Source organism: Capsicum annuum, chromosome 10 (assembly GCF_002878395.1).
Source record: "Capsicum annuum cultivar UCD-10X-F1 chromosome 10, UCD10Xv1.1, whole genome shotgun sequence".
NCBI classification, from domain to species: Eukaryota; Viridiplantae; Streptophyta; class Magnoliopsida; order Solanales; family Solanaceae; genus Capsicum; species Capsicum annuum.
In genome coordinates, this window is record NC_061120.1 from 163,211,099 (window position 1) to 163,226,776 (window position 15,678).

Consider the following 15,678-nt stretch of genomic DNA (forward strand, 5'->3'; position numbering starts at 1 on the left):
ATTCATACTTGTTGAATTTGGTGAATAACTGGTGATCTCTAAGAGTTTGCAACACAATTCTAATATGGTCTGTATAGTCATTCTCACTATGGGAATAGACAAGGATATCATCGATAAAGACTATGACAAACATGTCTAAGTACTGCTTGAATACTCAGTTCATCAAGTCGATAAAAGTTGTTGGGGCATTTGTTAGCCCAAAAGACTTGACTAGGAATTCAAAATGACCATAATAGGTTCTAAAGGCTATCTTCGGGATATCACATTCCTTTACTCTATTTGATAATAGACGGATCTAAGGTCCATCTTGGAGAAATAACTTGCACCTTGGATTTGATCAGATAAGTCATCAATTCTAGGAAGAGGGTATCAGTTTTTGACTGTGACTTTATTCATTTGGCAATAGTCAAGCATATTCACAGAGAACCATCTTTCTTATGCACAAATAGGATGAAAGCGCCCCATGGAGAAACACAAGGCCTTATGAAACCCTTATCTAAGAGGTCTTTGATTTGCTCTTTCAACTCTTTGAGCTGGGTAGGAGCCATAGATAAGGAGGAATAGAGATGGGCTGAGTATCAGGAAATAGATCAATTTCGAATTCAATTTCCCTTTCAGAAGGTACCCCTGGCAATTCTTCAGGAAAAACTTTCAAAAATTCATTTACTATTTGGATTGACTGAACAGTTGAGCCTTAGACTTAGTGTCTTTGACTCGAACGAGATGATAGACACACCTTTTTTATATTAACTTTGAAGCTTTAAGATAGGATATGAAATGACTCTTGGGAGACACTAAATTACCTTCCCACTCAAAGACTGACTCATTAGGAAATTAAAACTTCACCACTCAGGTGCAACAATCTATAGATGCATAATAGGAATGGAGCCAATCCATACCAAAAATAAGGTCAAAGTCAACCATGTCTAATTCTATCAAATCTACTAACATGATCCTATGGAGGACAGTGATAAGATACTTTCTATAGATCTATTTGGTAATAATTGACTCGCCTACTGGGTAGAAATTAAGAAGGGCCTAGAAAACTTTTCAAGATCTATTCCAAAATTTACCACAACTAATGGAGTCAGATAAAAGAAATTTGACCTAGGGTCTAACAACACATAAACATTATAATGAAAGACACAAAGCATACCAGTAACAATATCTAGTGAACTCTCCTACTCCTGGCAGGATGGTAAAATATAGAATCAATTCTAGTGCTGATCGCCACCAGTACTGGATGATGCACCTTGAGGAGGGGCTGGGGGACCTAGAGAAGCTGATGCACTAGTAGCCTATGTCTGGGGACGAACATCCCTATTTCCTTGCTTAGTATATGTGCACTCTTTGATTTTGTGACCCAACTTACCATATCCAAAAAACCCTTCCGACCCAACAAGCACTCACCAAGATGATTCTTACCACATCTAGCACATGCAGAATAACTAGGCCTTCCACCCATACTATTTTAAGACCTAGACATAGAAATTCTACGCCACTGCTCCTATTGAATTTTAGGTGCAGGAACACTCCCTGAAGATGGTGCCATTAAAGGCAGGAAACTATGAAATTATATATGATTTCCTCTGTAAATCTTGGCTGGCCATACTCAAACTGTCCAGTTTTGGCCTTCTTATTTCCTCTATCTCATCCCTTTAACTTTTCTGCCTTAATCTACTGGGCATGATCCATCAATCTACCAAGATCCATATCTCCAATAAGCATGGCAGTCCTATACTCTTTGACTACCAATCCAGATACTCCAATAACAAACTTACTCTTACTAGATCTAGTATCAGTTATCAACTCAGGAGCATACTTAGATAAGTGATTAAACTTAAGGTAGTACTCCTTCACTGTCATTAAGACCTGCCTCAGGTTTATGAACTCCTCAATATTTTTTTCCCGTAACTCACATAGAAAGAACCTATCTAAAAACACATCTTGAAACACCTGCCAGCTCATAGGAGCTATATTCTCACCCCTATCTTTCTTCCATATAACCACCCAAACATAAGCAATATCCTTCAGCCTATAAAAATAAAATTCCATACTCTCATCTTTAGTAACATGTATAACTTGGGTGATTTTCTTCACCTTATCAAGATTAACTATGGGTCCTCACCTACCCTTGACCCAAAGAACTCAGGCAAATTTATTCTCTTAAAGTCACAAAGTCTAGCTGTAGTTAAATCACCCTCTTGCTGATGTGGGACTGTAGCCTATTGGTTGGCCTGAATGTTAGCAGTCATAGATTGGGCCAATACCTGGAAGGTAGCTCAAACTTTAGCATGAGACACATTCTCATTTAGATGATCAATAGGCTGTGGTGGCTGGTTATCATTTCTGTGGGAATTAGCTCTGCAAGGAGGCATATTCTGTTATGAAAGAGAATGAGTTAAAAGTAAATAGAGATAGTTGTAAACAAGATGGATTATGAAAGAAAAGATATTATTTCGTAAAATATCCTAGCCTCTTGCTCATAAATGTGGCATACTTCACACCCATGATTAGGACTCTACATAACATGGCTTCTCTGACTCCATAGGACTCTCTAAACCTTAGGATCTGATACCAATTTTGTAACACCTCGAAAATAAGTCCCGAGATGTCACACGGTGCTCAAGACTACGAGTAGTCTCAAGCTAACCCTGTAAGCCTTTTACTAGATCTGGAATTCATAATAAGGTAAATTAATCAAGTAACAATACTAAATTATATCAAAACTGAACTGAAATCAATTGAATATATTGTCTGAACAACTAATACTAAAGATATGAACAATAACTATCAGTCTTACAAGCCTCTACTACTAAGAACTAGAGAGCTGTTGGAATAAACCCCCAACTGGCTCAGACAAAACTTAAAGCAAATCAAATACTACGAGAGCAGGAAGTCTGGATAAATGGGCCCTCGAACCATGAAGACTCACTAACTGTCGGGATGTAGATAGAGATGCTTAAAATCACTCACGCTGCTAAAACTCAGCACCTGAACCTATATTATTAAATAATGTAGCACATAGACGTATATGTGGATCAGTACTTTGAGGATGTACAAAGAATGTGAGGGTGAGTGCATAAGTAAAAGCAGTGTCTCTATGTTATCAGACTTATAAAATATGCATGATAAATGAAATGACTCACACGGGCTTGAGTAACTGAAAACTAAAAATCATAAATCATGAATAATAAAACATACTATGCAAATTTGGTGAGCCATCACATGTAATTCTGAAAGCTGAACTATTATTCTGTTACTTTTTCTGTTAGTCTATGGGGAATTTCTTTTAAAATCTATTCTATAAGGTTTTCAAGCTGTAGGAAGGTTTTCTCAAAAGCTATTTTATTATTATTATTACTAGTAGGGAGGTTCTTCTAACTGACATACACTATGTTAGCTATCATAGTGTCCAATGTCTAGTTTCCCTTAGGGAAAAATCTCACGTTGGAGAGAGGTGTCATACTCTTTCCAAGGAGTATAACTTGAGCTAAGTGATCACATCTGTAACTGTCATCCATATAGAAATGGAATTAACTGAATCTGTATCTATGTTAGCTCGTAGTTCTAGGAAAGTAGGAAGCGCTAAACCCACACTTTCCGCTCGATGCTAAATACTACTCCTTTAATCTGTATGCTAATTCTGTAGAAAATCGACTTTAAAACTAGTATAAGGGTTCATGATGAAACCAATTGTATATTCATTTATTTTAAACTATAACTAAAACTATAATATGAATTTCATATTTGGCTAAGACCAAAAGGTCAAATCTTGATCAAAATCTAAAAATAAACTAATCATAGGATGCCCAAAGCTTAATCATTCTTGAAATATTAATGTTCAAACTAGGTCTTAATAACCCATGCATCAAATTCATGCCAAAAATTCACGATGTTCATGCTTCATAAAGAAAGAATTGATAATTCAGTTCTAAATCTGGAAAATTATGTCATACATATAAAAATATAAGAATAGACTTGCAAATCAACATCTAATTCTGTTGAAACATCATAATCTTTAAATAACATTATTTGGGTATGAACCCTAATTCGAAATTTATGTATATTCATGTAAAAACATAATTAAAACAAGTTTAGGGCATAAAGCTGAAAGAATTACCCTTGTTCATAAACCCCACATACCTTAATTGATGAACAAATGAAGAAACTTGAACTTTGAGTTCCTATTTATTCTCTTGAAGACTGATTCTTGTATATCTTGAATTGGAAATATAGAATTTTGGGTTTCTTTGGAAAAAAAATGGTGGAATTAGGATTTCTTGGGGATTAAGTTTTGAGGTTTTAGGATTTTTTTGGGGGAGAATTGATGAAAAGTATGCATAAAGTGGTTAGAATGGGTTTAATTCCTTGTTTTTCACGAATCGGAGGCTTGGGAAATGACTAGGTTGACCTTCGTAAAAATTTACTTAGAACTAAAAATCTCAAATTTGGACCCCACTGTGATGCGGTGCTTATCACGGTGGCATACGAGATAAGGGAAAATCCCAGTTTTGGCCCTTGGCGTTATGTGGTGAAATCGCGTTGCATCACTAAAAAAGGACGAATGCCATTTTACACTCCACTGCGATGCAATATCTGTCCCATTAAGGATTTTAACGCGATACAGCCTTATCACGGTGTGCTACTGGAAAGGGACGAGTGGATATTGGGCGTCATCGCAATGAGGACTAATTGCGGTGCTTCACTTGAAAGTGGACAATTTGGAACTGGAACTTCACCGCGACGTAGTACTATCGCGGTGTCTTACTATTTTTAACTAAAAGCGTCATAACTTCTCAACCGAGTATCGGATTAAGGCGAAATTGGTATCGTTGAAAAGCTAATTTGATTATCTACCCATTGGTGGGTCTAGAGCTAAAAAATTCTATACTTATTAAGAGTTACACACTTTTGAAGTTGACCCTTGACACATTAGGAGCTAAACGGGACTAAGAAAATATGGGGTATTACAGAAGTCCTCATTTTGTTTTATTGTGGTTGTCTTGTTACTATATTGACTATGCGTGAATAATAGGTTTTGAATGCTCACAAACTCTTTAATACCATAGTATATTGATAAAAAATAGATTGCATAAATCTAATTCGAATTGATACAAAACATGTTTCATAAGTTTTACATAACCAACCAAAATCACATCTTTTTAAGCCACTACTATTTCAATAAGAGAAAGGACATGAACACTATTTTTTAAAGTAGAACAAAAGAATGACTATGACAATTTCTATTGCACACATCTATATTTGTCATTCTTCATATTCTTGATAATGCTTAAAAAAATAAAAAAAAATTATAACAATTATGGAAATGAACTTTCAATTACAATATTTTATCTTCTTCTTCCCCTTCTCCACCCATTTTCATTACTTTCATAAAAAGTAAATGCTTCTTGCAATTTCTTAATTCTCTTCGTGAATTTCAGAAAAACTTATTTGGATTGTAAATCAATTTTTTTGAATCTCTTCATCTAAAGAAGTTGCATGATATATCCTAAAATGAGCCATAAACAAATCAATTTAACATAAATAGGAAAAAAAAAGAACATGTATGGGACATACACGATAACATGGACGGGACCAAAATCTTCTAGTTGGGTTGTCATCTGATCATGACAATTGCATTGTAAATAAGTCTCCACGTTTTCATTGCATTTTCACACGCAACATGGCATTATTCTCGTCATTACAAATACAATTAAAGATCACATTTGACATTATAAAACTATTTTCCTCAAAACTTAGTCGTAAAATATAACTTGATTTTAAAATTTTTTTAAAAATTGAGACAAAATTAAAGTTTTTAAGGTTGATTTTGTTTAGAAAATAGAACATAAATAAAACGTCTTACTTTTTATGGATGATTTGATTGCGAAGATTTTGATAAGAAAGTCGATTTTTTCTTTGAAAATACAATAGTTGTATCAGTAGGATCTTGTGAAAATCGATCTTTTAAAGAGAAAGAAAATGAGGTTTAAAATAATTGATAAATAAATTACATGTAAAATTTTATAATTGCTTGCTTCAATCAAGTTCAATGTATTCACGAGCGTCATATGTATGCCTACATGCATAGGCTCCAATTCAGTTAAAATTATCTATTTATAGAAGTCTATATAATTTTTGTAGAGTAATAAATCATCCATAAAATTGAAATATTTTTTCACAACTTTCAAACAAATTCAGCAATGACTTTATTTCTTTTCTCTTTGATGTATAATGAAACTAATAAGGAGAGAAAACATGATTTCAACCATAGCAATTTTATAACATTATAGAAGTATTTGGAAGAAGCTCCGTCCAGTATGTATTTTCTCCGGTAGGTCCAGTACATAGGTAGATGTCTGACACTTGTTTATTTTTAGATTAAAGGGTCAAGATTTATTTATACCAATCAACCTCTTATCTTAACTATAGTTAGACTAAAGTTTCTCTGTCATTACCAAATTACAGGATGTGCGTATCTTATGAGAACATTGATATATGATTTCAGGTTCAAGGTTAATGAAGAAACAACGATGGCTATGGCTTGGATCTCCTTTCCTAATCTTTTACCAACGTTCTTTGTCAAAGAGTCTTTATTCTCTCTTGCAGCAACAGTGGGTAAACCTATTCAATTAGACCAAGAAACTATCAATAAGACTAGACCAAGTAGTGCTCATGTGAAGGTGCTATTGGATTTAATGGGTACTTTCCCTAAGGTAGTACACATGAACATTGAAAATAAAGTGACCGAGGAGATAAGAAATACTATAGAGGAGATAAAGTATGACTATGTTCCTAAGTATTGCTTGGAATGCAAAATACAGGGGCATAATGAAGCCAATTGTAGAGTTCTTAATCAATCAAGTACCAAAGTGATCCAGGAGGCGCAACCTAATACTAACAACAATTAGAGAAAGCAAGAGGTTCAAGTGAAGTAGGTTCCATTAATGCAACAAGAAAAGGCTAGAATTTTGTCGAGCGGGAAAGTTGTTGGGGATCCAGGTAATTGGAATATAGTGCAAGACAATAGAAGAATTATTAAGAATAATATTCCTTCATTACCAGCTCTATCAAACAAATTTAAAGCCCTGGAAAATGATGCAACTAGCAGTAATAAAGAGACCTCAGTGACTAGTAAAGCAGATTGCAATAATAAAAAATCTGCAGTGGACAAATCTCAGGAGAATAATAATAGTAAAGAGCTCTCAATAAAGGAGTCAACTAAAGACTGGGTCGCAAAGTCCTTTGGATCCAGTTCATCTAAACCTAGTCATTCTGATCATGGAATAAATGAATTCGAGAGTGCATTTGTTCAACAACAAAATGAAAAGATTAGCCAATTGGGAAGTGATAACAATAAGAACGAGGAGTTATTGAAGAAGAAAGATACTTATCATGAGAAGAAAAGTTTAAGCCTAAGAGAGAATGCCTCCATAAAAGTGTCTTTTTCAAATTCTGGAAGTCTAAGTATGGAAAGAAATTATGCTTTTGATAGAAATGAAGCAAGCAATTGTGTATCTATTGGAGAGAAGGCAAACCTAATAGATGAATCCACTAATGATGTAGAGATTAAAAAGACAGATTTAATACCTAATAGAGATGAAGCAAGCAAGTATTTTCCTATTAGAGATAAGGTAACCCTAATGGACAAACCTGAGGTACATGAAATGAAGATAATGGAGAAAGACCTAATAAAGTTTCAACACGATGAGAAGGAAAAGATGAGCTAGTATTGTAGTGATCAAGTTGAAAAGGCTAATATTGATACCACTATTAATGACATGACTTTACTGGTAGGGTCATAATTTTAGAAAAATATGGTTGGTAATAGCCTGGCAATAATGGAGGTTCCATTAGTAGTGTATACTGATAAGTCACTTATGTTTCAAGAATCTCATAATAAGGTATTACATGATATTACTACGCACAAGATGGATGAAGGGGTTACTACTGTTAAACAGATGACAAAAGGAGTTAGTGAAGTCTTACCAGAAGTTTCTTTTGATGATATTGTCAAAGAAGCTAATTTGTCCCCAAGACTCCTAAAATCTTCAAGAAGAGGAAAGAAACAAAGTCATGGATAGATTAGTCAACCCACCAGCGTGTATTCGAAGAGGAGTAAATCAAAATATAGTAATCAATGAAGGCTCTTATTTGGAGTATCAGATCTATGAAGTCTTAAAAGGCTATTTAAAGAGTTCAAATGCTTTACAATTTTTATAAAATTTTATTTATTAGGTTGCTGGAACCCTTCCAACAAATAAGGCGTATTAATAAGTACAAAAGAAGATTAAAGATGGATACTGCAATAGCTAATTCTAATGGTAAAATCTAGTTTTTCATAAACCAAGATGTTGAACTTATAGTGGTACAAGATACAAAACAACAACTCTCATTACTAATTAAACAACAAAGTCACTCACAAAGTTTCTTTGTTAGATTAGTGTATGCTAAATGTAATGTGGAAGAAAGAAGGGCTATATGGGAGGATATTTATCAGTTGGCTTCAGGAATGAATATTCCTTGGTTTATTGGTGGTGATTTCAGTGTAGTATTGGATGCAGAAGAAAAGATAGGTGGGCTTCCTATCAATCATGCAAACTTTAAGAACTGTATTAAGGCTTGTGATTTGCCTGAAGTCCGCTATAAGGGGAGTCCTTTCACCTAGTAGAATAGTAGGGCTGGTAGTGATTGTATTTTTGAAAGGTTAGATAGAGTCCTTATTAATCGTGAGATGCAAGAATGGTTTAATCTTGTTGAGGTTGAACACTTACCTAGAATAGGATCAGACCATGTCCTAATGCTTATTTTATGTTCAAAAGTTAGGTCCAGATATAAGAAACCATTTAGATTTCTCAAATTTTAGGCAGAGCATGCCTGCTTCAAAGATGTGGTTGAGCAGAATTGGTTTACTAATGAAAATCAAAACCTATTCTTTAACTTCAAGGAGAATATTCAGAGGGTTAAAATAACTTTGATGAATTAGAGAAAAAACACATATGGAGATATCTTCAAACAACTTATCATTAGAGAGGACATTGTCATAATCAAGGAAAAACTATTTGAAGAAGATCTAGGTGCTGAAAATAGAGAGGTTTTGAATAGAACTCAAGCAGAATTCAAAAGATACTTGCATTTTAAAGAGATTTTTTGGCAACAAAAGGAAGGGTATGAATGGTTTTAGGATGGGAATAGAAATATAAGTTTTTTCCACAACATTGTAAAGGGCAGAAGAAAGAGGCCTCAACTGCGTAGAATTCATAATCAGGTAGGTATTTGGATGAAAGCTGAAAAAGCTATAGCAACAAAGACAGTAGACTATATTAATATCAATTTCACCACGAGAGAGATGCCATGTCTTTCTCATTACTGGATCATATTCCTGAAGGTATTATGGGAGAAGATAATACAGATTTATGCAAAATACCTGAGTTGGAGAAGGTTAAAAAAGATATTTTTGTATTGAATGGGGATAGTGCTAGTGGTCCAGATGGTCTTATAGGCAGATTCTATCAAAGTTGTTGAGATATTGTAGGGAAAGATATTCACAGATTAGTTGTTGATTTCTTTAGTGGTAATACTCCTCCTAAATCTATTACTCATACTAATTTGGTTCTCCTTTCGAAAAAGAAACAAGTGAATACTTTTTATGATTTGAGACCAATTAGTTTGAGCAATTTTATTAATAAGATTATCTCTAGGATCATTCATGACAGAATTGAGGTTTTCTTTCCTAAATTGATCTCCAGTAATCAATCAAGTTTTGTTAAAGGAAGAAGTATTATAGAGAATGTAATTGTCATTTAACAACCCGCATTTCGAGCTAGAATATAGACCATCATTCCTACCCGTAAATGTTCTAAAAGCCTCTCTATTGATTAAGTCTTGATGAGCGTTTGAATTTTTTTTTGGATTTTATTCCAGTGGCTCACCGCGATTAAGCTGCGTCGTGGTGAGAATAGCGATGCGAAGGCCATCGCATCAAGGTAGTGGCCAAATCGAGGTTTGTCTAATTCCAGTGGGTCACTGTGATTGCACTGCATCGCGGTGAACCCCAAAACAGAAATTGTCATGAACTAATAAGTCACCATAATTTCACCGCATCGCGGTAGGTATCAAAATGACATAATCATTGAATCGAGGTAAACCTCAAAGATGGAATTTGATCTGCAACCTTTAAGTTCGAGGGCAGTCTCATCTTTTTCCTTACAATTCCTAACCGTATTATCTGAGGATTAAAATATTTTAGGGCAGATTATACCCATTTTTAACCTCTCTTCCAAAGATCTAAAGCCTATATTCTATGTTCAAGAATTCAAGAAGAGTGTCAAGATTGGAGTTTCAATTCTCGAATTAAACTACTTAAGATACGTGAGGCTGTCCATAAAACTCTATGGGAATAAATTATGGTTTTATCAATCTTTGAAAATATGATCTGATGTTTGTAACAAGGGTTTGAACAATTTTTGTAAATAGCCAAGTAATGGAAACCTTTTTATTGATATATATATATATATATATATATATATATCCTTGAAATTGATTTTTGTACGTATATATGTAAGTATACATTTTCAGTTTATAAAGATTAAATTGAGAGCATGAATGATTAAACCACTCTCGTGTTGCGTTAATTCTTGACTTTACATGTTATGGGTTGTGACATTGCATGATTGAAAAGATGAGATAAGTGTTTTAAATGTTGTTATGAAATTGATTTTGCCTATGAATTGAAGAGAGGATGATTTCGTATCATATAAGTATTTTACGATTTGTAAATTCTAAATAAGATTATTGAAGGAATTTCATGGTTTATTACATGAGGAGTGACCACCATGGGTTTGTGAATTAAAATTGAGGATCTTTGCCCATCTTTTCATGAATTTCACTATATGCATCTTCATATACTATTTGAATAGTTTGGTGGTCTGAGAATAATATTTTGAAAGAGAAGACTGTAACATGATAATGTATGGCTTAAAGATATGACTTGCAAGTCAACGGTATGATGATACCATATAAATGAATGCCATAACAGAGTAAGAGATTCAGATTTGATTTCACAGAATACATGTCTTAAAAGAGTTAAAAATGAGCTTGAAGAAGGTTATGTGGTTTCCCGAAGAAGGATTGAGTTCAAATAACTCCTTTCCCAAAACCTTGTTTTGCTAATACAGGTTTTATTATGTCCCCAAGGGGGACCATATACTGGCATAGTACCTTGTGGCGTATTAGAGATAGAGACTCTAACTCTTGCAGCAAAATTAAGTTGGGGGCTTGGCTACCCAGTCAAGGGAAGATTCCATATAGCCCATAGAATTTCAGAGTTGTAGGGTATACCACCTAGCTCAGAAGTAAAATAGAACATTGAATTGCATTGACAAGAATGTTTTAAGATTATTAGAGATTGCCCATGTATTTTAACTATATCATGCATGATGTTTCATGAATTGCTCTCACCTATTTTATATATGTATAAATTCATTAGTTTGGATTGCTCTGCATACCAGTACAAATGTATTGACCTTCTATATTTCAGGGTCTGAGGCTTAGTCTAGAGGTCCTGCTAAGTCGTAGAGTTTGTCAGACAGAAGTAAGGTGTGTAGTTAGAGAGCCTTCTCTATTTTGGAAGGCCTATTTCTTTTCAGATACTTGTTGTTTATTTTGGTTTAGGTCTACTGGGGGCCTTGTCCCAGATTTAGAAAGTTTGTTAGCTTCTTTTGTAGTAGAGATTTCACAGACTGAAATAGATATTGTCTAGATGTTGATGGATTTCCTTCTATATTGTTAGATTGAACTTAGAGTATGACCATTATTCTGTGTTATTAAATTTCCGCATCTTCTCTTTATTATATGAATGTTGTGCATGATTATCAGATATAGAAAGGCGCCCGAGCCTTCATAGTTTGGGATGTCCATCATGGCTAAGGCCTCGATTTAGGTTGTGACATGTCGACTCAGGAAATTGTTACAGATATTAGAAAGAGGGGTAAACCAACCAATGTGGTCATTAAGCTTGATATGACAAAGGCTTATGATAGAGTTTCTTGGTTCTTTTTATTAAAAATTCTAAGAAAGATGGGTTTCTCAGAAGTTTGTAGACTTGGTGGTGGAGATTAATATCAAATAATTGGTATTCTATATTGATAAATGGTCAATATCATAGGTTTTTCTACTCTACTAGGGGTGTTAAGTAAGGGGATCCTTTATTTCCTACTTTGTTCATACTCTTAGTCGAAGTTATGAGCAAGGCCCTAAATTAACTTTTTGAATATGCTTAATTTATAAGATATGGATTACCTAAGTGGAGTGCTAATCTCAATTATCTTGCATATGCAGATGATACTATTATTTTTGCTTCAAAAGATAATTATTCTATAAAGAAAATAGTATTAATTTTGCAGAATTATGAAACTCAATCAGGCCAAAAGATCAATAAGAAGAAAAATCTTGTTAATTACATCAGAGTGTAGCTGCTAATGTGAAACTAATGGTGGGGGAGTTTACAGGTGTTACTAGAGGTCAATTCCTACTGAAATACCTAGGTTTTCTGATTACACATATAAGAAAAAGAAAGGAGCATTATTCTGATCTTATCAACAGAGTCAAAGAAAAGCTACAAACATGAAAGGAAAAATAATTTCTTATGGAGGTAAAGAGGTGCTGATTTCAAGTGTCCTTCAAAGTGTTCCTATTCATGTTTTATCTACAATAGTTCATCCTAAATGTGTTATAAACGAATTGCATAGAATATTTGCAAAATTCTTTTGGAATGATAAGGATATAGGTAGGAGCAAGCATTGGACAACATGGGCTAAGGTTTGTCTACCTAAAAAGGAAGGAGGTTTGGGTTTTAAATCCATGTTTGAGGTGTCTCAATCTATGCATGCTAAATTATAGTAGAGGTTTAGGACACAAAATACTCAATGGGTCAACTTTATGTGGAATAAGTATTGCAAGAAATATATACCAACTCTGGTAAAATGGAGAGGAGTCTCTCAGTAGTGGAAATACATACTGCAGAATAGGGATGTCTTAGAACAATATATATGGTGGGAACTAACGGGGGGTTCTTCTGCTGTATGGTATGACAATTGGACAAGGATGGGCCCCCTTCATACTTTGGTGATGGAAATGGTGACATGTCATCCTTTAATTGATATAGATGTATTCATAAAGGATACAGGTTGGGACTATGAAGAAATGCAGAATCATTTGCCCATTCATATTGTGGAGCATGTGAAACAACATATGGGTCATATTAGGCAAACTAACATGTCCGATAAACCTTGGTGGACAAAATCCAATAATAGGAAATTCTCTGTCAAAAGTTCCTGGGAAATACTGAGAAAAAGAGATGAGATTTTAGAGTATTTCAAAAAGGTATATTTCAAGGCCTTCCTTTTAAGATCTCTTTTTTCGGGTGGAGAGTATGGACAAGTAGGGTCCCTATTGCTGTTTTTCTAGCAAACTGGGATCCTAGCATTTCTGAAGAATGCTTTTGTTTCTCTAATCCTGGTAGAGGGACAATGGATCATTTGTTTCTTAGAGGAGAAATTGCTACAATTGTTTGGAACTATTTTTCAAGTGCTACAGGTATTATAGACACTAGAATTTAGATAAAGCAAACTATGAAAATATGGTGGACTACACAAGGTAATTCTAGACAAAAACTAATTTTTCAAGCTTTACCTAACATTATTTTGTTGTTTCTATGGAAGAGAAGAAGCATTGTACAACATGGAGGGACTTATTCTATAAATAAGATCTTTTGGGACATCAATAGTACAATACATAAGCTCATCAAACTTAAGTTTAAGTATACAGAGTTTCCTAACACTTGGCCTCAGATGGTAACTATTCTTGATGTTTTTAGGCCAACTTTTCATTACAGAGTGGGGTCTTGGATAAATCCGCCTCAAGGTTGGTGAAAGTGTAATACAAATGGGGCATCGAGGGGCAATCTGGGACCTAGTGCTGCATCTTTCGGTATTAGAAACTCTAATGGTGATATGGTAGGTGCTAAGGGTCTGAAGATTGAACATAGTACTAATATGGTTGCTAAAGCTATCGCAATAAGAGAAGGTCTGAGGTCAACGGTTTTCTTAATATCATTATTGAAACAGACTCTTTAGCCATGATGAATATTTTAAATGGAGTCTGGGAAGTTCCTTGGAGTGTGACGCTAGAGGTCAACTCAATTAACAGGCTAAGGGATTTACTGACAGTAAGAGTACAGCACTCCTTAAGGGAGGGAAATGCTCTTGCCGATTATTTTGCTAACCTGATTTTTTCTTTTGCAGGTACATATGAATATAAAGCATTCCAGGAAGTTCCTTCTAAAGGCAAAAGGTTAATAAATTTAGACAAGCAAAGGACTCCAAACATAAGAATTAGACAGATTTTTGATTAAGTTTTTTCTATCTAAATAGTCAATTGCTATCTATATTAGTTTAGGATACTAAAGGACTGCAAAGAGAAATTAACTACTAATATATGTGTGATGTCTGAATGATTTTCAGTTGATTAAAAGTACCATCCACCTGGTGAGAGCTTGAGGTGTCAAATATGGTAGTTAACCAGGACTCATAAAATACTGGTAGTGACAGTCTTAATGTAGCTCTTAATATTCATACTTGTTCTATTTAATCAATTGAATTATTTAATCTACGACCTTTGGCTTAAGATGGTGGTATTAATCTTCGGATTCAACCCATTAAAGGCAAGGTTGCAAAATTAATGGTTCAAGTGTTTAGCAGAATTACCTTGTTAAGGCGTTTGATGTTTTGTAAGGGATAGATCCAGCAGAGGCTCTAGTTTCAATCCACGAATCTAAATATACCTCGGATTGTTACACATTTAGGTTACATGGGTTTCATAGCAGTTGGAAATATACAAAAGATGACTTTAATATACTTGAGAGGTTCTAATGATCAATGGTGGTATCGATTCCTTTTGGGATTCAACCCGTTGATAGTTAGATCTAATCAAGAAAGTTAAAGCTTTACCTTTTTCTTGCTTATAAGAGGTTGCATGGCTGACTGAAGTTGATAGCATCATTAGGAGATCAACTGTATGATTCTTGCGCATATTGTTTTTGACGTTTTTCATCAGATACTACGAGGAAGATAAAGTTGCTAAACTCCTCACCCTCCACTTTCCTATTTCATCCACATTTTTCCTTTTTTTTTTTTTCCTTTTCTTAGTTTTTATTACATTTGTGTTTTTTTTGGGTGCTTTCAGATTGAGCCAATTTGGCTTCATCTGTAATGTACTTTTTGCATTTTCCTTTATTAATAAACTCAGGTCTATTGGCCTTTTAATAAAAAAAATAAAGCAAAAGAAATTAAATAGTTCGAAAAAATTGCTGGAAGTTTTCTTCTGGTTAGAAATAGATTTCCTTTACTATGAAAATCATTAGAAGAAAACGGCGCGTGTCAGCTTTTATCATTTACAAAATATTCTACTCCCTTTATCTAATAATACTTGTTCATTATCATATTTCTATAAAAAAGAACTAAAATAAAAAAGGATATAATTTCCAGCTTTCGATTCTTTCTTGAAATGTGTTTTAGTATAATCCCAAATATTCAATGCAATAATTAGACGTGCCTTTTATTTTTAAAGGAAACGCATTTCTCAATTTCATGGTACTGATTCTTTTTTTTTTCAAAA

At 34.1% G+C, this 15,678-nt stretch overlaps 1 protein-coding gene across 1 annotated transcript; it reads right to left on the reverse strand.

The window, feature by feature from the left end:
• Window positions 1-6,317: 6,317 nt before the first annotated feature.
• On the reverse strand, window positions 6,318-15,413 carry LOC107844919. The gene is made up of 3 exons (XM_016689238.2): window positions 15,012-15,413; window positions 7,993-8,052; window positions 6,318-6,627 (listed from the first exon to the last, which is right to left on the reverse strand). The coding sequence occupies exons 1-3, from the start codon at window positions 15,112-15,114 to the stop codon at window positions 6,458-6,460; spliced, it is 333 nt and encodes a 110-aa protein (XP_016544724.2). The 5' UTR covers window positions 15,115-15,413; the 3' UTR covers window positions 6,318-6,457.
• Between the last annotated feature and the right edge of the window lie 265 nt (window positions 15,414-15,678).